Source organism: Heteronotia binoei, chromosome 4, assembly GCF_032191835.1.
Source record: "Heteronotia binoei isolate CCM8104 ecotype False Entrance Well chromosome 4, APGP_CSIRO_Hbin_v1, whole genome shotgun sequence".
NCBI classification, from domain to species: domain Eukaryota; kingdom Metazoa; phylum Chordata; class Lepidosauria; order Squamata; family Gekkonidae; genus Heteronotia; species Heteronotia binoei.
In genome coordinates this window covers 68,035,255-68,062,056 of record NC_083226.1, presented here as the reverse complement: position 1 = coordinate 68,062,056, position 26,802 = coordinate 68,035,255, and the positions used below count along the sequence as shown (strand labels likewise).

Below are 26,802 nucleotides of genomic sequence, written 5' to 3'. Positions count from 1 at the left end.
GAAACTGAGGCATGCAAAGGGTCCTCCCCCTTATTCGCACACCAGATACGAAAAACCTGCCAGGTAACATTATAGCTTCTGTTAGTGGAGCTCTATCTTGAGGACAACATGGTGTCTACCACCTTATCCGAATAACCCAGACTAATCAACTGTTGCCGCTCAATCTCCAGGCAGTGAGCTGCAGCATTTCCGGTCGTGGATGATGCAGTTTGCCTTGAACTAGAAGATTCCCTCTCAACGGAATTCGCCACGGCTACAGTACTGACAGACTTTGAAGGTCCTGGAACCAGGCTCTCCTGGGCCAAAAGGGGGCCACTGCAATCACCTCCGCTTTCTGCTCCCGAACCCTCTGCAGAAATCTCTGTATGATCTGGAACGGGGGAAAGGCGTATAACAGCTTTCTCGGCCAGTCTGAGTTCAGAGCGTCGACAGCCGCCGCCCCTCTGCTTCTTGTTCTTGAAAAATACTGCGGCACCTGGTGATTGTCGGCAAAGGCGAAGAGATCCACTTCCGGGGTCCCGAATCTTTGGCAGATCTCTTGAAACGACTCGCAATGAAGAGCCCATTCCGACTGGTCCAAGGATTGCCGACTCAGCCAGTCTGCTACCACATTGTCCCTTCCTGCCACATGGATGGCTCTGATGGATCGAAGATGGGCTTCCACCCATCTGAACAGGACCTGAGCTTCGTCCTGAAGTTTCCGGTATCTGGTGCCTCCCTGATGATTCACATAGGCCTTTGCCGTCATATTGTCTGTTTGGACCAGGACGTGAGCTCCTGTTAACTTTTGTCTCCACTGAAGCAAGGCTAGACGTATGGCTCTCAACTCCAAAAGATTTATGCTTTCCTTGCCCTCTTGGACGGTCCACTGACCCTGTGTCACCACTCCAGTTGGGTGAGCTCCCCAGCCAAAAAGGCTGGCATCTGTGGTCAACACCACCCTCTTGGGTTCCCGCAATTCCTGACCCCAGGAAAAGCGGTCAGGCATCTGCCACCATCCAAGATCCTTCAACAGGCCGGGTGGTAATGTCAGTGAAATCAGACTTTTGGAACCTATTTGCTTCTGGAAGGGCAACAGGAATTTCTGGAGTGGCCTCGTGTGGAACCGTGCCCACTGAACTATGTCCTGACACGACACCAACTTTGCCAGTAACATCAGCTTGACCCGCTTCCGTTGCTGGACTTCCAAAATCAGCTGAGAGATCTTTGACTGTCTTTCTGGCGTCAGAAAAACCCTGTCCAGACTGGAGTTGATCTGAACCCCCAAGTGTGTCAGAGACTGGGACGGCTGAAGCCAGCTCTTCTGAACGTTTATTACAAATCCGTGCAATCTGAGGGTCCTTATGGTCAACTCTAGGTCTAGTTTCGTCTGCTCCTCCAATGGGGCCTTGACCAGAGTGTCGTCCAGATATGGAAACAGGGAAACCCCCTGTAGCCAGAGGACCGCCACGAGGGTGACTAATACTTTTGTGAACACTCTGGGCGAGGACTTTAAGCCAAAAGGCAGAGCTCTGTACTGGTAATGATGCCCGTCGTAGGAGAAGCGAAGAAACCTGCGGTGCCCCTTGGCTATAGGAATATGAAGGTAGGCTTCCGACAGATCTATGGAGGCTATGAAGTCTCCCCTTTGAACAGCTAGCAGTATGGACCTCAGAGTCTCCATTCGAAACTTCTTTGTAACAACCGACTTGTTTACCCACTTCAGGTCCAGAATCGCCTGAACATCTCCGTTCTTTTGGGGCACTACAAAGAAGACGGAATATACACCTTGAAACTTCTCCAGCACCGGTACTGATTCGATGGCTCCTATCTGAACCAGATGATCGATGGCCCTTAGTAGTGTATGATGTTTCTCGAGAGATTGAGCTCTCTGTACCTCCAGGAACCGATGACGTGGAGGAGGAGAAAATTCTAGGGAGTAACCATTGGTAACTGTGTCCAAAACCCATCTGTCCGAAACCGTTTGATGCCACACGTGGGAGAATCTTTGAAGCCGTCCCCCTATCCGATCGTGGTCCATTGGGACCGCCCAGTCATGCTGAGGTGGACTTCTTCTGTCCCTTAATTGGTTGACTTTGTTTTCCTCCAAAGGAAGGTCTGCCGTCTCTGGCCTTTGGTTGCCACTTTGCCCTGTATTGTTTGAAGGAGGTTTGTCTTGAATCTCTCCTATTTCCACGAAAGGACTGGGATCTCTGCATCGTCCTGTTCTCACGTCTCTTGGAGGGCAGGACTTTTTTCTTATTTCTGTCCTCTATGAGATATCTGTCTAGACCTTCCCCGAAGAGCGAGGCCCCTTTAATGGGAACCGCAGCCACTTTTGCTCTGGCTGAGGGATCAGCATCCCAATTACGGAGCCAGGTATTCCGCCTAGCCGTAACGCTAGAGGCCATAGCCCTAGCAGAGAGTTGAACTGCTTCAAGGGTCGAATCTGATGCAAAGGCAGTGGCTAGCGTAATTTTCTTAAGTGAGTCCTTAACATCCCTAGGCAGATCCTCTCTCTTAGCTAGTCGGAAAGCCACATGTACGAAGCCCTACAGAAGAGAGACGTGGTAGCTGACACTTTTAGAGCACTAGCGGAGGCTTCAAAATCACGATGTAAGGCCTGCTCTATGCGCTTGTCCGTTGGATCCCTTGGCATCCCATCCGCATCCATCGGTAGAATGGAATTAGAAGCCAAGCTGTTGACTGGGTCATCAACTACTGGCAACTTAAGCCTCTTGGTCGCCTCTGGGATGAAGGAGAAAAACTTAGAGAAGTTTGACGACACCGTCTTAGGCTTGGCTGGATGTTCCCACTAAGATCTAATTATTGAGAAAAACCCAGAGGGCAACGGGACCTGTAGTGGTTTTGAACCTGACTTGGGTATAATATCCTCCATTGCAACAGGAAACTCAGCATCCTCCTCATCCTTGGATTTTGGAGTATACTGTATCTGCAATGTCCTAATCACTTTTGGCAGTAGGCGTGGATACATGTCTGCTGGAAACAGTTTGGAATGAGTAGAGGCCGGCCCCTCCTCTTCCTCAGAGAGTTCTCCTGAGTCAGGTGACGAAGAGCCCTCAGACAAGTCAGAATCCTCTTCTTCTTGATCAGAGGGAGCTGAATGCAATTCTAACCTACTGCGCTTGGGAGGCCTGGAGGAAACCCCTTCCTTTTCCTTATCTACCTCTCTATGTTTCTGTTTGGCTGCCCTCTTAAGTGACGGGGTTGGGGTGGCCACAGAGGCAGCTTGAACCTCTTTTTTGACCAGTTCTTGGATCCAAGAAAGAAGATTAGACTTAGCTTCATCTGCTGAAAGATCAGCCTGATGTACTTCTGTCCCCTCTTCCTGTGCTGGTGAATCAGCCAGCTCCAACTCGCATGTGCCCTCCTCCAGCATTGCTCCCATAGGAAATCTATCGGGGGCGGCCATCTTAGAGTGAATGGCCCTATAAGACACAAGTAGTATAAGTAAAATGGCTTCCATTCCCGCCAAAAACCTCCCCCCCCCTAACCAGCTCCTGACTGGTTTTTTAACTCCCTTTCCCTTTTCAGGGGCCCCTTCCAGCCGAGGTCACCCCTCCTGGATGCAGGAGCAAACAGGGAAGCCGGAGGTAAGAAGGGAATGAGGGGAGAGGATGAGGGGGGGGGAAGCGCTGAACAGCGAAGTCTGAATCCCAGCTTCCTTTACAGCCCCGTGGGCTTAAGCTGCCAGCAGTGACAAAAGGGGCTCTGGGAGTCTGCAGACCTCCTCTCCCCCTGGAAATCCCCTAAGGGTTCCCCCCCCTTCCCACAGAGCTTACCGCCGCTTCTGGGAACCACCGCGCTGTTGCGCTGTCCACGGCGCTTCGGGAGGGCAACGTGAAACACACGAGTCCTCTACCTTTTTCCCTGGTCTCCGCCAGTCTTCCCTTCGACTTGCTGCCCCGCAGGCCCCCGGGGTTGCCGGGGTGCCTTTGCTGGGAGCATCTGGGAGAGACCTATCCACAGCCCCATGCGTCCGTCGGGCTGGGAAGAGGCCGGGAAGAACAATTAGGTGCGAACGCGTGCCTCGACAGAGAGGCTACTGCGGTGCATCGTTCAAGCGCGGGAGGGATTTTCCCTCCCCGCTTTCCCTGAGGAGAAAAAACAGCGGCTCGTCTTAATCTCCCTGCTGGGTGATTTCTGCCACTGACTCCAGGTATTCTTCTTTTCCTTTCTTTCTTTTTCTTTTTTTTATTGTCTCAGGTCAAAGAGCCTCAAGGGGGCTCTAAAGCACGTCCTGCTTGGATTGCAGGGCTAACAAAACTGACTGCTGAGGATCCAGCACTTCCCCTTCAGGTCAAGTTTGTTAAGCCCTGCAATGGAAGAGGAGGAGCTGAGATCCCACGAGTGAGGACTGGCCCACTCCTGGGACCACTGGAGAGCAGATCATTCTTTGCCAAAAGATCAGGACACTATGTTATTGTTCAAAAGGAGGCACAAGCCACTAAAGGACTGGCTTTTATAAAAAATTACCCTTGAGCCATTTCAATCTTACTTCAGAACTGACTGTGGAACGAAGATGGCCTTGGTGGTTCTGGTGAAAAATCTTCTATGTGCTAATAAGATATGCTTCCTTATTAATAATGCTTCATCTTTTGGCTGCCTCCAACACGGTACACCAGACAATATGAAATATGGTATTGATGTTAGAGGAAAAGCACAAAAGGGATTTCAATCTTTTTTGGGGGTCAGACTATGCACAGAGAGTGGTGGCTTAGGATTCTGAATCAGCTCTTTGGGATCTCTCCTGGGGGGTGTTACAAGCTTTAGTGTTATTCCTGATGATCAATAATTATATGAAACTTTTACAGGCGATCAGTTGTAGCTTTGGAATTGGATATAGCCATGACCTGGATAGCCCAGGCTAGCCCAATCTCATCTGATCTTCCATCCAGACCTTTAATGGCATAACATACTTATTTGGAATCTCATCAGATCTCCAAAGTTAAGCAGGGTTGCCTTAGCTAGTATTTGGGAAAGCAACCTTCAAGGAATACCAAGGTCATGATGCAGAGGCAAGCAATGGTAAAACCACCTCTGAAACATCTTGTGCCTTGAAAACAAGTCTAGCTCACCACCCAGTGGTGCATAATGCTAAAAGATCTAGAACTTCTGGCCACCAGACAATCTTAGGATTTCCTAGCTATACTATACACAATGTCAGATGATGATGACAGACAGACAGATAGATAGATAGAACACCAAACTATTTATCTTTTAATCTAAGCCTCTAGAAGTGGTGGTTTCTCTCCTAAATCGGTGCTGTGGCTAAGATATTTTAAGGTAAACAACCTGAAATTAAATTCATAGAAAATAGAGGTGATGCTGGTTGGCAGTGCTTATGTCCTCAAAGGAATTATGCTCCCAATTGTTGACAGATAAAATATTTTTGGCAGTCAATCAAGTGTTGATTTTTTTTTAAAGATCTGCCCTTCTATGTAATATGTTGCTTCCAAAAATCCGCCCCCCCCCCAAACTTCATTGTGCACAGAACTTGGTTCTCTTTTTGACTTGGCCATGCTGATTAGGGATGGGTATGAAATGGAAAAATGGTAGCTTATATTGGTTCATGGGTGTTTTGATTGTATGAACCAAATAAACCAGGGGTGGCCAAGGGTAGCTCTCCAGATATTTTTTTGCCTACAACTCCCATCAGCCCCAGCCATTGGCCATGCTGGCTGGGGCTGATGGGAGTTGTAGGCAAAAAACCATCTGGAGAGCTACCCTTGGCCACTCCTGAAATAAACTATGGACTTATATGAACTACAATTTCCCTGAACTAGTTTGTGGTTCATTTGGTTCAGGAGGTGATAGAACAGTCCCTTAATGAGTCCTAGTCATGAAACACACAGGGAATCTTCAGCAAACTCTCCTCCATCCACTCTCCAAGGTTGGTGAAGATTGGATTTGGGATGTCTGAGTTATAGCACCCCAAAGCAGGTGCTCCTAAAAAAGCTCAGTTTCAGCTCTAGCTTCAGGTTTGGTCCCTGAAACCACAAGTCCACCCCCAGTGTTGGCTAGGGATTGAAATGGCACCAGGCTGTCTGAGGAATGAACCACAAAAATGAACCACCTGGACACCAAGGGAAAAAAGGTGATTTGTTTTTGTTCAAGAATGATGCAACCAACTTAACTGGTTTGAAATGAACAATGAACTGGCCTGGCTTGCGCTTGAACCTTGGTTAGTTTTTTGGTTCATACTAATCTCTAATGCTGATCTATGCTACAGTAACTAGAAACCTAAACTACTGTTAAACACTATATATGTGGCTGCCCTTGAAAACAAACCAGAAACTGCAGTTGACACCGAGGGTGGTTCCCCACTTCTTAGCTGGTGCCAGATATAGTACACATATTCTGCCTATCAATATTATGCATTGGCTGCATTAAGGACCTGGTGGGCTTTTAAGGCCCTTCTTGGCCTGGCACCCATACATCTGAATGACTATGCAGTTTACATTTGAACCCATGTGACAATTCTGTTCTTCCAGTCTGTGCTTACTGGTTATCCTGTTATGGATGTAGCTGAGAACAGAGGGAGAAAGTTGCTAGACTTGACCATAAAAATCACAGATGATGTTTTTGTACATAAAAACACGGATACTCTGGCTTCTCAACTAAACATGCCAAAAAAGGAGTTTAGAGCCCAAGAATAGAATAGCCGTGGAGAGAAACAAGAAACAAAGTAGTAACATAATTATATGGCCTTGAGTGGATTAGAAGTCATCTAACGTTTATAAATAGATATGTTGAAATCCAGGTGCAGAAGCATCAGAGTATGGCAGGAATGTCAAGCTTCACAGAAAGATGGGCATACTGGTTGAGTGCCAAAAGTTATTTGTGTATACCTGTAATCACTATTTTTAAATAGACTTTGTTAGGATGAAAAGTAGCAGAACTAACAGCTTGTGTATTTGTGTGTGTATACATATATTCAAGTACGGATAACTTTATGTGGTGCTTGAAGTTATAAGACAATTAGTAGCCAAGAATGCGCACCCTTATCAAGTGGAACAGTTAGCTATTGTTAGAAGATCATTTTAAACTCCTATAACTATGGAAAGTTGAACTGATTGAGAGCTTCCCATGGCTTGGCTGCACTTTTTCAGAGCTGTGGATTCATCTCCCGCCTTCCATGCTAGGTGACCTCAGTGGCTCACCACCCTGTGAAGGGAAGAACCATACAAAGACAAGTCATGTACCGGAGACTTCCTTTGCAGCATCGCTGGAACTGTATGGGGAGAAAAGCTTTCTGTGTGGGCAGGGAGAGCCAGCCACCAGCCCCAACCTCAGCCTCAGTGTGCCTGCACCAGGGAAAGAGTCATGTGACCTGATCATGTGACACAGCCACCATGACTCCTCCCCTGGTGCAGGCACACTGAGGCTGATATCAGGGATGGTAACAGGCTTTCCCTGCCCACACAGAAAACAAACAGAAAGCTCCCCTGCCTATCTGACCTGTTGTTCCTGGGTCCCTGTTTGGTTACTCACTCGCTGCCCTGGCTGGCTCCTGGCCTGAGACTCCAGGTTGGGAGAAGGAGAGCCAGCTGGGATGCACTCTCTGCTGCAGAGCAAAGAGCATACTGGCATCCTCTCCTTTCCTGTAGCAAGACAAATAAGTGTGGCTGATGCTCCCACCTTTTGAGGCACTGCTCAGGATAGAGGGGGCCTGCCCCAAAATGCCCAGCTGTGGCTATGCTCATCAAGGACCTTGTTTGTCTGCATGGACTATTCTTTCTGTAACTTCCAGAACAGCAATATTAGGCAGATAAATACTAAGCCTTTTAGCAAGATTAATACATATAACCCCATAAACAGTCTTATGTAGCATGAAGACTAGAGATGTGTTAGCAGATTATAAACTGAAACAGTGGGGGGAAAGGACCCAAAAGTTTCCTTGGGCTAAGAAGGTGGGATATAAATATTTTAACATATAAAATAAATTTAATAAATAAAAATGAAAGTAGTAGAGTAACCCTTGGATATGTAACCTACATTTTGAAGCCTACAGATTTAGGAAAATTTCACTCTAAAGATCTCAGTCGCTGATGTATCACATGTATCATGCATACATGTTCCCTCTCCGCCTCATACTGTGTCCCAGGAAGTGCAACAGTATTTGAGATTCCAATGCTTGGCTTACTACCTGTACTTCTAAATCCCCTGCAAGTAGGAATATGACAAACCTCTTGCTATATAATTAGGTAAAACACACTGTATTCTCATGATGACCCAGTTCTCAGATATTTTTAACGATGCCCTTGTACTAGGATAATCTGTCCAGGTGATCTCAGAGTCCCAGTATCAGTCAGAAATAGTGTCTGAATTGTGACTATCACATAGACCTCTAAGATTAGGAGGAAGCTGTGTTATCAGACTGATACTCCTTACCGCATAGGATTGAGCTGCCAGTCTCAAGCTCAACAAATTTACTAACAACAAAATATGTTTTGCTGCTCTAAGGGTTATTCAACTATATTAAACTGCACAGTTCAAAGAGATAAGATAACTTTACTTTCTTGAGGACTGAGTTTAAAAGATAAAAAACATTAATCAAATGTAGAGGAAAAATGTTATAGATACAGAATAAAATTATGCTAAGTAGAACTCAACCTTTAAATATACATGAAACACTAATTATTAAGATATACTAAGGATAATTATATTATCCTAGCTCTAGAAGTGAACAACAGCTATTCTATTATTAAAAGAAAATACTAAGTAGGTTTATTAAGGTACATATTTTTAAGTATGCATCTGAGGATCATGTTGCAAATAAGACCAGATTCTTGCTTTTCATTTAACTCAAGAAAAGCATATTGTATCAAAGTTTGAATTATTCCTGAAAACATATACAATACACTATTTTAGCACTATAAAATGATGACTGGTATAGACCATTATCATTTATTCAGGAATTTTGGACATGTGATAAATTTTAGACTCAAAGTAACAATGAATTACTTAGATTTTTAGGTGCCCTTACATGTTGAAAATTTGTTAGTGATTTCTTTCCAATTTCAAATAATCTGGCAATATAAATGCATTACATTATTATATAACTGTTCTAAATATATGTTGGTTCACACAAATTTGATTTTTTCTGTAGACTGGTGTGGAAAAACTATGACTACTTTACAACTGAGATTAAAATATGATGGAAAGAGCCATTTTCAGAAAATACAGTTATATTAACTTTTCTCCAAGCACTGCATTAACAATCTAATTACAATGACACCAATGCTAATCTATTCAAAGCAGAATCAGCTTTTCAATTAAAATCTCTTAGTGCCTCTTTTTCAATTTCTTATGCACTTCCTTACTCATGCCTTGTAAATTCAATAAGATTAGCTTGACCTCTACAGTGCAATCCTAAATAGCATTATGCTCTTCTAAATCCATTGAAATCAACCGTTATTCTGTTTAGCAGGGCTTTCTTTTGTAGAAAAAGCCCAGCAGGAACTCATTTAGATATTAGGCCACACCCCCTGATGTCAAGCCAGTGGGAATGGAGTTCCTATGTGTTCCTACTCAAATGCCCCCCCCCCCCAATCTTGCTGTTTAGGACTGCACTGTAAATCGGGCATTTACAGGTAACGAACAGAAGCTTATAATAACCATAGAGTTCATTAGTTCATGTTTTTCTTGATATTACTTAAAACCATTTAATTTTGAGTGGAATTTTTATTCATGATACATGGTATAGAATAGTCTATAAACCACGCTTGTTGTAGTATACATACCTGAAATGTTAATCAATTATAAATGTTGAAACTGTCTTAACATAAATGCATGACAAGTTATTAAGAATATACCAGAATATTACTGCAGTAGCCAAGGGGGACATAACCAGGGCTTTTTGTGTAGCAGGAACTCCTTTGCATATTAGGCCACACACCCTGATGTAGCCAATCCACTTGGAGCTTACAGCAGACCCTGTATTAAGAGCCCTGTATGCTCTAGGAGGATTGGCTACATCAGGGGTGCGTGGCCTAATATGCGAAGGAGTTCTTGCTACAAAAAAAGCCCTGGACATAACATCTGTGAAAAGCTCTTCCCTCTAGCCTTAAGAGACTTCAGCTGTCTTGGCATACTGATCTGACACTTGGAACAGATCAGCTACTGCCCAAGGAAATCACACCATCTGCAGAGGAAATATCCCTGTGCTTTGACCAAAGAAATAATTGTTTACTTGTCTGGTAAGGTCCATACAGAGTGGGGCTGATTTATTTGCTGCCCAGGTGATCAGCACCTTCATTAATTGAACTGCAAGGTTCTCAAAAGTGTGGAGCACAGAGTGGTCTTCCCAATTTTCTCTACCCCAGGGATCTATTGCCCTGACCTGGATAGCTCAGACTAGCCTGATCTTGTCAGATCTTGGAAGCTAAGCTGGATCAGCTCTGGCTTGTATTTGGATGGGAAAACCCCAAGGAATACCAGGGGTGAGATACAGAGGCAGTCAATGGCAAACCACCTCTGAATGTCTCTTGCTTTGCAAACCCTACAGGGTCATCATAAGTCAGCTGTGACTTGATAGCACTTTCCACCACCATCAGGGATATCTCTGGCTACAGTCCGTATCTAGCTTAATATCCTAGTTCCATCTCAGATACTTTAGGGTAAAACTAATTGAATAAACCAAAAATCATCTAAATACACAAAACCTAATCTCTAAATACTTTACATTAAAGGTATAACTCAAATCTTACTTTGCTTCCAGTGCCAATGCAATGATTCCTGCAGCCATAGGTGCAGAGGCTGATGTTCCTGTGTGGCTATCTGTGCAACGCTGTCTCAAGTCTGTAGTGACCTGGGGAAAGACAGAGTTTGGAATTCAGACCATTGTTTCAGGCATGAAAATATGTTCCAATTGGCCAGATAACTTATGAGTGGTTCAAGTACTGAGGGCCAAACTAAATGATACGTTTGACATAAGTTGGGTTGCAGTTCCTTTGCAGTAATATATGCCACCAGGGAACAACTGTTCCCAGATATGTTGGGACTTGATTCAGCTTGACACTGCAGTGCCAGGCCAGGAGAGACTTCAGCTTTCCTTCCTAAGCCAAAATAGCTGTAATTTGCTTTGCTGTGGGGCTGCATATGTACTCATTATAGCCTGACATTAGAGCAAACAAGACCCTTCCATGTCCATTTTGGCTTGAGAAACCAGCACAGGAGGGAAGAATGAAGATCCTCCGCCTCCTGCACCATGCTCCTGAACTGAATCGGGCCTTGGCACATTTGAGAATGCATATACAACTGGAAATTATGCCAAACGGATGATCTACTTTGGTCTTGAGTGGGTAGGAAAAAAAGAATTTAGAACCTTTACTTGAGAATATCTGAGAACCATTTACTTCACAGAACAGTACTGAAAATCCAATGCTATGAAAACCATGAGTTTTATCACTGATGTCAATCAAAAGATTGAATGAGTTCAATACTATATGGTGATACTGCATGGAAAATTAAACTTTACCCTGTTATTAGTTTTACACTTTGTATAACAAGAGTACTAGCTTTTACTATCTTCATTTCAGCAACAGGAGTAGACACTATGTCTCAACTATGTACATAGAAGCTGAGTAAGGCTGGTTGAGGCAATGAACATCATACCATCTGGCCTGCTTGTTCAAAATGGCCCCACTCTCTGCCCACAATACTATTAATATTATGCAGAAGTGATTTCATTTGACCTGACTTTTCCAACTGTCAGGCCTCATGTGGGATGTAGCCATCTTGATAATGTTGCCATCTTGATCATTTTAATTGATAATTTAAACTATTTTAATTGATATTTTAATTTTTTATTGTTAAATGGCTTATGATGTCTTTGATTGTTTTATGCTACTTGTTGCTACCCATCCTGAGCCCCTTTGTGGGGAGGGAGGACTAGAAATTGTATAAATAATTAAATAAAAATATGAGAATGAGTATTCTGGTCATGTTCTAGTTCACATCTGTCCTTTGACCATGCATCAACACAGTGCCTACAAGTTGAACATATGTAGGATCTGCACTCCTGATAGAGAATGCTGTTTTTCAATAATTCTCAAGCACAGGAACAACTTATACCAAGTGAGGGAAATAGCAGGAATGGGGCTTGCACACTTGGTTACAAGCACCCCCTCCCTTGTATACGGCAGGGAGCTGCACACAGATATGTCATGTATATAAGGCCACTATATCAAACAAGCATGTTTAAGTTTAACCTTGTGTGTATGGTTTTACTCTCCAAGACACAGTCCATCAGGTGTTTTTTTAATTTGTGCTGAACACATGTTTTAAACACATGTGCTAAAAGTGTACAATATATCGTTCTGAAGAATTAATAGGTTAAAACTTTGATTGGAAAGTAGACATGAGAGGCAAAAAAGAAAGACCAATTTCCCACTTACCTCATGCCACTCTCAAGTTCCTCTTCTCAGCAGGGCTTCCTTCTGATTTCACACTATCTGGGGGCTCCAACTAGCGTCAGGTTTTTCATGCTTCAAACAGAAACCTCTAAAAACCAGTTTCTGTTTGCCACACAAAAAAGCCGGTGCTAGCTGCAGCCCCGGAGCAGATAGTATGAAATTGGAAGGGAGCCCCACTGAGAAGAGGAACATGAGAGCGGCATAAGGCAAGTGGGAAATCAGTCAGTAACTTTGCAAGTCTTAATCTTACAGATGTATACTGCTTACCAACAGGAGTGTGAACTGAATTTTAAATGATATGATTCAGTCTAAAAAATGAATTTTGACTCAAGAATATGATAAATATATAAATAATTAAAAATAGTTACTGGCCTAAAACGAAGGTTTTTAGATAGGCTCTCCTCAGTCATTAACAGTGATTTAACAATAACCCTAAAAAATGAAATATTAGGTTGTATCCTACGTAAAGCCCTCACAGAGACAAACCTTCCCATCATTGAGAGCGCCCTGTTACTGAAAAGGCAACACTTGGGGTTGAGGGATCGTCATGGACAAAGTACCATATGATGAAGGGGGACTGCTATATATGGAGGAACAATCAGGCAAAAGCTCCCCTTCCCTCTTTCCTCATTGATTTCTTCCAGCAACAATTCATAGGCTCCAGCCTTTACAATCAAATCAAAAGATATGCCAGAGAGAAAATACATGCAAAACCATGACTGCTTTTCTCATATGATGTTATATAGAAAAAAAATCACTAAAATTTAAGGGAAAAAAGACAAAATGTAGTGGCTTATTCCAATAGTATATGAAGTCACCCTAGTGTTATACAGTGTTAATTAGTTCTAAGGTAAGTACATACAATGATCTTTTATAAAACACAACCCCAGAGAACAATGTACAAAGTCTATGAAATAAAAATAATAACATGAAATACCAATTGAAAAGATAAATGCTGCTGCCAGAAAAAAAGTTAACATGCAACCAAGAAGTTGACATGCCACTGTAGCTGAATTATGCACATGCTAGAATAACTTGGAATCAGAATGCAGCAAGCAGGAAGGAAAAATGATGTGAAAAGCAAATTCTTACTTTCTCAAAGTAATAAAACAAATAGCTTATAACAAAGTTAATGCTTTTGAATTTAGGATCTTTATGTATAATATTGATGTCAGTCAGAACACCACCACTTGTCTATTCATCATGGGTTTGGCCTTAAATCCTGGGTTAAAACATTTTGCCGCAGCTAATACATGCAAGTAAAAGAATGGTTTGAACCTCCCAGGCCAATAGCCAGAAATGTTGTGATGATAATGAGAGCTAAAGGTATACAGTACTCTATGGTGTCTACATCTATATAATTGAATTATTTTAATACAATTCAATTGAATTCATTTAAAAAATAAATGCCTAATTCATGCCATTCATCCCTCTGCCTATGCATTCATTGACCAAAACATTGAAAGGCACAGAAGGTGTACTTCTTGCTGAGAAGTTAGATAAAATACTGCCTAAAGATGTGGGATATTCCTCATGCCCATGGCCAAAACCTTGGAGCATCCCCATAGTTAAGATGAATAGAGCACTAAACAGTCTGGTGTTGGAAAAAGCATTCACAAAGTGACCGTGGGTTTTTAAAAAATAAATAACACCTGTCAGTTCAGAGAGAGATTGTCACAGGGGTAGGAAATTTGACCCATTCCTTCATTACTATTTTCCTAACCAAATTTACCTTTGGATCCATTATTTTTCCTGTTGAGAAAAATTCAACAAAAACCAACAATAAAAATTTCTTCAAATACATTAGAAGCAGAAAACTAGCCAGGGAGGCAGTGAGGCCCTTGGATAGCCAGGGGCAAAAGGATTACTAAAGGATGACAGGGAAATAGCAGAGAAGCTGAATGCATTTTTGCCTCATGCCCCCTTCCACTTCCCTCTCTCAGGGGCAAGATTTTCCTCCATTTTTATTTCCCTTTACTGACTGAGTCACCTTAGTTATCTGTTTTCTTCTTCCCCCCCAATAAATCTTATTGATCATTTTGTTAGTTAACACTAGAAAAGTATTACTTAACTATGTTTACAATTACAGGAAAGGAAAGGTCCCCTGTGCAAGCACCAGTCGTTTCCGACTCTGGGTTGACGTTGCTTTCACAATGTTTTCACAGCAGACTTTTTACGGGGTGGTTTGCCATTGCCTTCCCCAGTCTTTTACACTTTCCCCCCAGCAAGAAAGAATCACAAGCACATACTTAGTACAAGTGTCAGACCCACTTTCACAGTATAATCTCAAATATTTAGCATAAATGAAATGCATCTATTACATAAGGTGTCTCTGATCATTCCTGCAAAAATTCTAAAAGTAGAAACCAGACTGTTACTATATCGGAATAATTGTCGGAGTCCTTCATTGGTTTTATAATATCATTAAGTTTTGCCAAAATATACAAACTCCAGAGTTTACTATACCAGATTTTTAAAGATGGAGTTTTATCAATTTTCTATTTACAGGCTACAGTCCATCTAGCTGCATACAACAGTAAAATAATTCTGTCTTGTACCACTTTGGGAGTTTTAATTTCTGGTCTAAAGTTCAGTAGCAATACTTCTGGAATATCTGTTTTCTTCTTTTCTGAAAATTTCTGGCAGTTCCACCCTGTCACAGTATAATATTTTGGCTGTTTGCTCAGTCCAGGAACCTGAGGGAAGGATGGGGAGCCCCCTTTAACTTTAATTGTACTTGAGATGTTTTTTTATATTCCAAATTATCAAAATATTTTATTCAACAGAGGAGAAAGGTGAGGTAAAATCAGTACATGCTCAGACTTTAGTTCTTATGTTTCAGACTAGTGAGAGTCTCTTACGCTTTTTCTGCCCTGGCTATGGGATGGAGACAGCTCTCCTCCTCTGGAGAAATCTTGACCAAGGAAGGTCAGCATTGCTGTTATTATTAGATCTAACAGCAACATCTGACATGGTTGATTATGACCTAATGGATCACTGTCTTACCAAGTTGGGGATATGAGGGGGCCACTTTGTGGTGGGTTACTTAGTTTCTCCATGGATGGAGGGGCAAAGGGTGGTGATTGGAGAGAGGGTTTCACTGTGCTATGCTTTGGTGCATGGCATCCCACAGGGGCGATCCTCTCCCCTATGTTATTTAACAGCTACATGCACTCCCTCACTCAGCTGGTCTGAAGGTTTGGGCTGGGTTGTCACTAGTAGGCTGATGACACCCTGTCATATCTGTTGATGAATGGCAAATGAGATGCCACTCCAGAGGTTCTGGTCAGAGAATTAGCAGCCATGGCTGGCTGATTGCAGTAGAGCTGCCTGAATTTAAATTCATCAAAGATGGAGATCCTATGCCTGAGTCATGGAGGGGTGGATTTAGGGATTCAGCTCCCAACCCCTGCCAGAGGTCCATTAATGCTGATGGTGAGGAGTCTTGGCATGATCTTGGAAGCCTCACTTTCTGTGGAGGCCCAGGTCATGGCCATTGCCTGAACCACTTTTTACCATCTCCAGCTGGTCAGGCAACTAATTGCTATCTCTCTTCTAATGATCTAGCTGCAGCAACCCATGCAATGGTAACTTCCAGGCTGGATTACTGTAACTCACTCTGCACTGGGTTGCCCTTGATGTTGACTCAGAAACTCCAACTAGTTCAAAATGCAGTGGTGTGTGTCCTTACAGGGGCACCATTTAGAGCACATATCCAACCAGTGCTCCACCAGCTGCACCGGCTCCCAGTGGAATAACAAATCCAGTTCAAGGTTATGGTATTAACCTTCAAAGCTCTGAGCCTACATATCTACAGGACAACCTCTCCTGTCATGTCCCTCTAGCATTACACTCCTCAGAACAACAGCTGCTGCTGGTTCCCAGCTCTAAGTCATCTGTTTAAACTTGACAAGAGCCAGGGCCTTTTTGGCTCAGGTGTCAGCCTAGTGGAACACTCTCCTGAGTGAAATCAGGACCCTGCAGGATCTCCTTCAGTTCTGCAAGGCCTGTAAAACATAGATGTTCTGCTAGGCCTTTGGTTATTCTGGCCTCCCCTGCTCTACCCTCTAGACCTAGTATGTTCAGCAATTGCTGGGAGTGATCGCTCATTGCTCTTTTTAAAATCTTGGGCAGTTTTATAGACCCCATAAGAGCGTGCTCCTAGGTTTATGGGCCATCTCAGTGTGCTTAATTTTGTAAAACTGTTTTTATTGTTTTATATGTGTTTTAATATGTTTGTTTTATCTATGTTTTATCTGTGTTGCCCTGAGCCCTGTGTGCAGGGAAGGGTGGAATAAAAATCTAATAAACAAATAAAATATGTTGATAGGCTTTTGTTCCAGTGTTTTCCCAACACACTTCAGTACACTTTGAATATTCTCTAACTATTATGGTTTCCAGAAGGCTGGCACACTCTTTCCAAGACCCCAACTCCTTTTCTTGAAAAATCAAGAAAAGGAGTTGGAGTCCTTGCCTTGAGTATTTAATAACTTAAGGTTTCTAAAGGCAGTTTCTAACCACACCAGACCAGAGATCTCTGCACTCTTCAGAGCTATCAACCTGTTCAGACTCGGTAGGAAAATTCCTATTCTCTCTAGAAGATCTGTCCCCTTTCCTTGATCCATATAGGAGCTTTTGTCTAACTACCTACTCATCCTTGCCAAATTTCTGCAGTTTTCCTGCCTTAAACTGCTCCAAGTCAGGGCTGAATTCCAAATGAATTCTCCTCAGCATTCAGCTCTAAAGTCTCTCTCTGCTCAACTGATGCTAACCAATCCTATCGCTTGGAGCAGCCTGCCACTCAAGGCTCTGTTTCTGTGAAGAATTAACTGTTCACAGTCCTTCAGCTGTTTATACAGATATACTAAGCTTTTAAAAAGTGTAGTCCTTCACACTGATCTTCATTGTGGAAGATGGGAGATGCTGGCCAATCTGGAACCACCAATTTCAGGAAGGGTGTCAAAAGACCTGGATTGAGGTGATATGACAGGAGGTCCTATGACTGATGAATGAATTAAAAACTGCCAAATCACCAGACCCATATGGCATACATCCAAAAATTCTAAAGGAACTCAAATGGGAATGCATGGATCTCCTGACAAAAATATGCAATTTATCACTAAAATCTGCCTCCATTCCTGAGGATTGGAAGGTAGCTAATATAACCCTCATCTTAAAAAAAAAAAAAAAAAGGTTCCAGAGCAAGTTGGTGGAATCTGTTATTAAAAATAGCATTAGTAGACACATAGATGACTAAAGCTATTGATGAAGAATTAGCATGAATTCTGCAATAGAACATCTTATCTTACTAACTTTTTAGAGTTCTTTGAGGATGGGAATAAACATGTGGACAAGGGTGACTCAGTAGATGTTTACATAGACTTCCAGAAAATGTCCTTATCAAACACTGCTAAGTAAACTCAACAGTCATGGGATAAGAGGACTGTTGTGGGTCAACCTCAGCTTGAACTAGCTGAGTCTGATAACATTAATAGCCATGTCAGTGACTCAGAGGTGGCAGAGGTGGACCCCAGCATATAGGTGCACACATCCAAGATTTGACAGAAAGGATACGAAGACTACTCAAGCCAATGGATTATTATCTTTCCTTGCTGATTCATGTGGGATGACAGCACATTGTCACTGGGACCACCAAGAGAGTAACTTTGCAAGGCAAGAGCCCCATCAGTTTAGGATCCTGAGGAGACTCCACAGGCTGCTTCACCACCACCTTTCCCTAAGCCACGAGAACACAGAAGGCAGTGGATATACCTGAAATTCATTGAGAGGAAGCAAACTGCATGCCTTGCCACCTGATGATTACCAAGTCTCAGAAATAATTAATGAGAAGGGAGTTTAAGAGGGGTGGGAGTTTCTTAAAAGCAAAATATTGAAGGCTCAATCACAAATTATTCCTATAAGGAAAACTAGGAGCAGCTTAAAGAAGCCAAGGTGGCTCCATAAACAGCTCTCTAAAGACTTGAAATATAAAAAAGGCTCATTTAGGAAATGGAAGGAGGGTCTTATAACCAAGGATGAAAATAAACTAATAACCAGTGCTTGTAGAGAAATAATTAGAAAAGCTAAATCTCAGTATGAGCTTATGCTAGTGAGAGATGCTAGAAACGACAGAAAAACATTCTTTTCTTATGTACAAAGTAAGAAAAAGAACAAGGACATGGTAGGCCCCTTCCGAGAACAGGAAAGTAACAGGTGATGAAGAAAGGGTGTACCTGCTCAATTCCTACTTTTCCTCAGTCTTCTCTCATAAGGGAAACAGTGCTCAACATGGTAAAAACAGAACATACGATGAGGGAAGGGAGTTGTAGCCTAGGATCTGCATAGGGGTAGTACATAAACATCTGATTTCTTTAAATGAAACAAAGTCTTCTGAGTCAGATGAACTGTACCTAAGGGTACTAAAAGAACTTGTAGATGTAATTTCTAAGCTTCTGTCCATTAAAACCCAGTGCCACCCTCCATACTCCGGTCCATGGAAAAATTGTCTTCCACAAAACTGGTCCCTGGTGCCAAAAAGATTGGGAGCCACTGACCTAGAGTATTGTGTTCAGTTTGGGGAAGCACAATTTAAGAAGGATATAAACAAGCTGGAATATGTTCAGAGGAGGGCAGTAAAGATGGTGAGGGGTCTGGAGACCAAGTCCCATGAAGGTTGAAGGAGCTGGGTACGTTTAGCTTGCAGAGGAGGCAGCTGAGAGGTGATATGATCAACATATTCACATACTTGAAGGGCTGTCATATAGAGGATAGTGCAGAATTGTTTTCTGTTGCCCCAGAAGGTCAGACCAGTATTTCCTCCATTAGCTGACGAGCACATGAAGAAACTTGTATACAAAAGCTCACAATGCCCAGCCATTTCATGTTTTCCCCTGGGTCTTAGGCTCAAAGCATTGACCATGAGATTTCTGTAATCAAAAGTATGTTTGCAACTTACACACATACTTGAACAACACCTGAACAGCATACTCAAGATTGCTATAGCACAGACATTGTCTCCATATTTTGATGCAATAATTCACAGCAAGAGGTGTCAGTTATCAGAAACTGAAAATAAACAAAATATTGCAAGAATGCTAATCTTTTAAACATATTTTAAGTTTTGAAAAAATCTTTGTGCTTGTCTGTGTCCTTTATAAAGTTTATATCTTTGCTACTTGGCATTAGATTTTATGATACACATGGCCCAGTCCGACAAGGTCTCATTTATATCAGATCCGGCCTTCATAACAAATGAGTTCAACACCCCTACACTAAATTGTTCAGGGAAGTGAGAGCAAAGGAGAACTGTGAAGAGCTCCAGAGGGATCTCTTGAGACTGGTCAAGTGGGTGTCAATGGGATAAATGGGGTTCAATGTGGGCAACTACAAAGTAATGCATATTGGAGCCAAATATCCTAGCCATAAATAAATGTTGATGGGGTCTGAGAGACCTTGGAGTTGCGGTAGATAATTCACTGAAGATGTCAACCTACTGTACAACTGCAATAAAAAGGAAAATGCTATGCTAGGGGTTATTGGAAAGGGGATTGAAAACAAATGAGCCAGTATCATAATATCATAATCATAATCCATGGCGTGGCCTCATTTTAAGTTCTGTGTACAGTTCTAGTCACTCCACCACAAAAAAAGATATAGCATTGGAAAAGATGCAGGAAAGGGCAACTGAAATTATTAAGAGGGTGGAACACCTTCCCCATAAAGAAAGTTTAAAGAGGTTAAGGCTTTTTAGAATGGTGAAACAGTGATTGAGGTGACATGATAAAGCTTTACAGAATTATGCAAGGGATAGAAGTACTTTTCTGCCTTTCTCACAATTCAAGAACTTGTGGGCACTCAATGAAATTAATGAGCAGTAAGTTTAGAACAGATAAAAGGGGGGGGGTCTGTACACATGCGCTGAGGAAGCCGGCTGTTTGCTCGTCCTCCCCTTCGGATTGGAATTTTAAATAGCTCAAAAGAATGAAAATAGCCTTTTGGCAAGACTATTTGAAGAAGGAGCTTACTTACGAAGGTCTGAAGAACATAAGAATTCCTTTCTGGGGTCCCAGAGGGTAAGATAACAACTCTTACTATCAAATTAACGAGGCAACGCCCAGGTTAATTACTCAGTGGTCGTGCGTAACTCCAGAAAAAAACAACATGGCTAAGACAATTAAAGAATTATCAGAGCAAATTACTGCTTTCCAGGCTTTAATAATGTCGTCCCAGGACCAGATAAGATCTGAAATTAAGTCAGTGAGAGAAGCAGTTTCAGAGTTGACTGCAGAGCTCAAAGACACACGGAACATTGCCATTTCGGCTAACGAGCTTGCCTTATCTAACAAACAGAAAATAGTCCAGCTGAACTCGCAGCTTACAGAGCTCTCTGACTGTAACAGAAGAGCGAATTTGATCCTGGGTGGAATTTCAGAGGAAATAAATAATAAACTGCTGGAAGGAACTCTTATAGCCTGGATGGGTGAGCAAGGAGTTACTCTGCAATCTCAGGATATTGAGAGAGCTCATAGGCTGCAAAGGAGACAAGATGATGGTGCCCCAAGGGAAGTCATAATTACATTTTCAAGGGAAAAGACTCAGCAGATAGTTTTCAAGACTTTGAAAAAAAAGAAAGACCTTTCTTTTAGAGGAAGGAAAGTTTGGGTGAGAGAAGACTTCTGCCAGGAAACCATCAGAAAGAGAAGGCTAATGAGACCCTTTGGGCAAAAATTATATGACAATAAGATTAAATTCTCTTGGGGGTACCCCTCCTCAATAATTATTTTTAAAGACGAAAAAAGGCTGGTGGCCCGCAACCCTAAGGAAGCAAGAGATCTCCTTACTCGCCTGGGCATCGCCACAGACGACCTGAGAGACCCGAGAGAGGAAGAAGAAGAAACAGTGGATCTCGATGTGGACCCGGGAGAAGGAAGCTCAAGTAGACAAGAGAAAAGGCCAAGAACGGACTACTAAAGGGAAGTATAAATCATTTTGAGCTAAATTTAGCTAGAAGCTAGAAGGGGAGGGCGGAGTGTGTACCCCCTGGAAGGTGGAAGACAGGATGATTGTCTCATCCAGAAAGTTGTCTGTGCCACAGGGGAAGGGAATGGGGGGTGGGTTTTTAGTAAGAAGTATAGTAAAATACCCTCAGCCAATAGGGTCCAAGTTTGTTACAAATAAAGAGAATGGATAGATCTTTAAGAGTCCTTTCACTGAATGTGAATGGTCTAACATCAAATCTTAAGAGATTCAGAGTAATTAAAATGGCTAAAGAACAAAGAATAGATCTGTTGTGCCTACAGGAAACTCACAAAAAAAATATAGAAAACCATTGATAAAAGATTTGAGGTGGCAGGTTTTAGCAGAAGCAAGAGGGTCTTCCAAAGCTAGAGGCGTGGCTACATTGATTTGTAAGGATATTAAGGTGGAGAACATTGAAAAATTAGTAGATAAGGAAGGTAGATACTTGTTAGTTAAGTTTAAGCTGGAAGCCATAAAAATCACTATAGTAAATGTTTATGCACCAAATAAAAGACAAAGGAAATTCTTAAACTTTGTTTTTAAGAAGATACAACAGTTTTCAGAGGGCGAACTAATTGTAGTGGATGATTTAAATACGGACATAACCAAGAACAATAGTATTAAGCTAAGAGATTGGGGCTTGAAGGACGCTCATGAGTTTACCGACACGAGACCCAGCCCGACACACATTTCTTGTAGACATAAAACAGCATCCCGCTTAGATTATATAATCTTGGAAAAAAATAATAATATGGTGGTTAAAGAGATCAAGACCCATCCAATTTTGATTTCTGACCATGCCCCTCTAGGTATAGAATTATAACTAAATCTTCCCTCGACAAACAGACCTTGGAGGTATAACAACCTGGTAATGGCAAAAGAAGAGGATAGGGAATACTTAATGACACAGTTAAAATTATATTTTAAGGAAAATAGAGGAACTGTGTCAACTAATATATTATGGGACACTGCTAAAGCAGTAATAAGGGGCCATTTGGTTAGGAAAGAAAAAGACATAAAAAGTGAATGGTATAAAAAAAGGCAAACAAAACTTAATGAATTGGAGGAGTTACAAAAAGAAATAATGGGAAAGTGTAATCCTAGTTTACAGATTAGAATTAAAGAGATTCAAAAACAATTGGAGGCCCTAGATATGGCAACAATGTGGAAAAAGGAAATAATGGTTAGGAACGACTTCCAGAGGAATAGCATTAATACAGCAAAAAGGTTAGCTAATTATTTGAAAGTTAAAAAGGCAAAACAATCAATTAGAAGTATTAAAATTAATAATAATACAACTCAAAACTCTAAGGAAATCACTAAGGCATTTGAGGACTTCTATAAAAAATTATATACGAAAAAGAATATAACGGAGGTGTGGGACGCACCTAAGCTAATCATAGAGGAGGAAGCAAAAGCCTCACTGGGAGCTGAGATTACACTCCAAGAGATAAAGGAAGTAATAAAAGCGCTTAAAAAAGGTAAATCACCAGGGCTGTATGGCTTTACTTCTGACTTTTATAAAGAAATGGTAGAAATTATAGCACCAGAATTGCAGGTAGTTTTTAACGAAGTCTTGGAAGGAAAGAAAGCCCCGGACTCATGGAAGGAAACAGAAATAATTTTGATACTAAAGCCCCAGAAAGACCCGGAAGAAGTAGGTTCGTATAGGCCCATTAGTTTACTAAATCAAGATTATAAGATCTTTGCTAAGGTTTTAGAAAATAGACTTAAGAGAATTATCCCGTCAATCATAAAAGGGACCAATACGGTTTTATTGAGGGTAGATCTATTGCCCATCCCATTACGAATATCTTAAATGTACTGCACCATGGCCAAAAGAAAAAAATAGCTCTGTTAAAGTTGGATGTTTATAAAGCCTTTGATACTCTCTCACATGAATTCTTGTGGCAAATATTAAAGAAGATAGGTTTATAGGAATGGTTCTTACACGCTATACAGGAAATATACAACGGAGGTAAGGCAAAAGTTAGAGTCAACACTGACCACTCACAAGCGTTTCCAATTCAAGGGGGGGTAAGACAAGGCAGAACAGATAAAAGGAAGTAATTTTTCAGCCAAAGAGTAATTAACATGTGGAATTCATTGCCTCAGGAAGTTGTGGTGGCTGGTGGCTACAGAGATAGACAGGTTCAAGAAGGGATTGGATAAACATACAGAGCAGAAGTCCATCAGTGATTATTAGCCACAACATATAGATGGAGCAGTATGTCTGGGCCAGTGATGCTCTGTATGCTTGGTGGGCAACAGTGGAAGTGCTTCTGGAGTTCTGGCTGCACTGGTGGACCTCCTTATGGCATCTGGGTTTTGGCCACTGTGTGACACAAAGTGTTGGACTAGATGGGCCACTGGTCTTATCCAGCATGGCCTCCCTTATGTTTTTATGTTCAAAACCAGCTGTTTTCTTTGCACTTCCCATAGGCCTCTTATTTCAAGGTATTTCATATTTCATGTCTTGAAACTGCAGAAGTATAAGTACATGACAGCTTCAACAGTTCCCCACACTGAAAACAAAACCTTAATGAAATCCTGAAGGTACTATTATTTTATCTACCTGGCACCTCATGATGCATAAATATGTTCAGTGTCATGTGGAATCATACCTGTTTGTCAAAGCAAGTGGAAGCAGAGACAGGTTTTTTTCTTACTAATGGCAAAATGCTCTAGTCTGCAACTACTAGTTTATTTCAAATTCTGTTATAAAGAACAGAAATTGTAGAAAGCATCTAAAACATTTTTAAAAGGAATAAGAGCCAGTTTAATGTAGTGGTTAGGAACTAATCTGGGGAAACCAGTTCTGATTCCCCACTCCTCCACATGAACCTACTGGTGTGACATTGAGTCAGTCGCAAATTCTTTCAGAGCTGTTCTCTCAAGAGCAGTTTTTGAAAGAGCTCTCTCAGCCTCACCTACGTCACAGCGAAAGGTGACTGTAAGCTGCTCTGAGACTGAGTGAAGGGTGGGATATACATCCAGACCGATTTCGCACTCAGCTTACCCTGCTCTCCTGTTTGTCTTCTCTGCGCGGCGTCCATCGGATTTCCCACTATCTGCACTGGAGTTACAGGAAGTGTTGCAGCTTTCGCGCAGCAAACGGAAACTGGTTTTTAGTGGTTTCCATTTGCTGTGTGAAAGCCGCAAGGCTTCCTGTAGCTCCAGCGCAGATAGTGAGAAATCCGAGGGATGCTGCGCAGAGAAGACGAATGAAAGAGCAGGGTAAGCTGAGTGTGGAATCAGTCCCAGTCGCTTCTTCTTCTAAAGTATTTCCATAATAACATCCAATTCTTGCCCTGTATGGCTTCAGAGCTGCATTTGCCTGCTCTCTTTTTCCACAAAACGGAGAAACCAAAAGACCGGACTCTTCATTCATTCAGGGGAAGGAAACAAGAAACTTTATAGACTGACTCCTTCTCAGGAATAAAACTTGCCATTTGGAGCTGCCAACTCACCCATGCCTGTATTGGGCAAGGCAGGATTAGCAAGTCACTCAGGGCCTATGCAGGAATTTTTTAAATTCATCTGGATTGGCCCTGAAAGTTTTCTTTTTTGTACTTCATTTGCCACTTTTTAGCATGGGTAATACTCAAGTAAATAGGCCTAAGTTTACACTGGTTAGGCAATCCTTGTGTTGAACTGTTGGCTTTTGATCAAGTTTGGAGTGGTTGGTAAGCACCCTGACACATCTTATAATGGGGGAGAATTCCATACTAGTCTCTCATGTCTTACTAGTCAGGGGTTTGGAGAAGGGGCCCCTCAGAACTGGGGCTTCACCAGTCTGAAACCAGTACCAATTTTGCACTAGGGCTTGTTCCGGGTGGAGAGCCCTTTTGCTCCTGGTGCTTCTCTCTGTTTTCGCACAAGCTGTCACGAAGCTGGGAATTGGCACACTGCTCTCCCAAGGCAAGCAGAAACCACTTGTAAGACGATCTTGCTTGCTGCAGGAAAGTGGCGCGCCAACTCGCAGCTCCACGGCAGTTTGTGCAAAAATGGAGAGAAGCGCCAGAAGCAAAAGGGCTCTCCACCTGGAACAAGCCTAATGTGAAATCGCTCCAAGTGTTTGCTATCATGGAGGGAAGGGTTTTAGAATATCAGCTCCTCTTGGCAAACCATTGTATGCAGGTAAAGTAAAGCTATGACCAATTCAATGATGGTTTGTTCTTGAAGCCGGGCAGGATTGCCCATAATGCTGGCATGGCTTTGGCAACCAAATCACTAAGGTGCCTGAACTAGGAGTTTTGGCTATAGTTAGGCTAAAATCAGCTATTTACTAAAGAAATCAAAGTTAAGCCCATTTGCTTGTGATGGCATTTTTATTTAGGGGATGGGGGAACAACAGTAGTAAGTATTTACATAACAGGATCCAGTGTTCTCAGTCATCCATATGTATATAGAATATTGCTTAATTAAATACAGAATTATAATCTAAATTGGGTCTGAGCCCTGATGTGTTTTCAGTAGATCAACACACAGTGAATAGAAAAGAGATTTGTTAAGTATACTTCCATGCACATAAAAATCCAGATTCTTTTTGTGCAGGCACCTATTAAACAGCTGCTGACTTAATTTCATATCAATAGCCACATTCTGCTCATTCTGCCTTCAGATTAGTTCAATCCTATGAAACGTTTCCTGGGAATAAGCAGCAAGGAACTGAACTAATTCTGAATAGACCAGGTTAGGATTGGTCTCTTTATATATGTTGCCAGAGCATGCATGCCCAGTTCACCATCTACTTTATGGTATTTAGAACAAGTCAACTGTAGCTCCATTAACTTTCCCTAAAGATTCTAAGTATTAAGCTCTCCACATCAGGGAACCCTGAAACTTGTGACTAATTTAACACACGCATGTATACTAGGGATGTGTGTTCAGTTTACCCAAACAACAATAGCAACAACAAAAACCCTGAAAAAATACACTGGTTTTTCAGAGTTTCTAAAAAAAATTTAGAGTTTTTTTGGCTACCAATATAGGTGAGTCCAAATAAAAGTCAATATTATCTGTTCAATGTACCCTGCCCTTTCCCCCTGCCTCTCGTGCAGCAGATAGGCAGACTTGATGCTGCTCTGGAAGTGGGTGGTCAGGCACCTGCAGGTCTTGAGCAAGGACCACATCTCAAAGACAGTGTCCCAGGTGGCCTTGACAGTGCTCCCGAGCCTAAGAGCATCCTTCAGCACAAGCTGTGTGTCAGGCAGAAGATGCCCTTGAGGCAAACATGCTTCACCTCTGCCAGCATGCTGTCATTTGTGCTGTCGTTTGTGACCAGGTAGCCATAGATGTTGCCACTGCCTATCCACTTCCTCAGGCTACTCTGTATCACATGACAGTGATGTTTTCTATTGTG

At 42.2% G+C, this 26,802-nt stretch overlaps 1 protein-coding gene across 2 annotated transcripts in view; it reads right to left on the bottom strand.

Annotated features, from left to right (window-relative positions):
- The window catches only part of PCSK5 (proprotein convertase subtilisin/kexin type 5), a 429,617-nt gene that overhangs the window by 206,348 nt on the left and 196,467 nt on the right, over positions 1-26,802 (bottom strand). For both annotated transcript variants that reach the window (XM_060237482.1, XM_060237481.1), the window contains exon 9: positions 10,713-10,813. In XM_060237482.1, the coding sequence (XP_060093465.1) occupies positions 10,713-10,813 (101 nt within the window). The remainder of the gene's footprint in view (positions 1-10,712; positions 10,814-26,802) is intronic.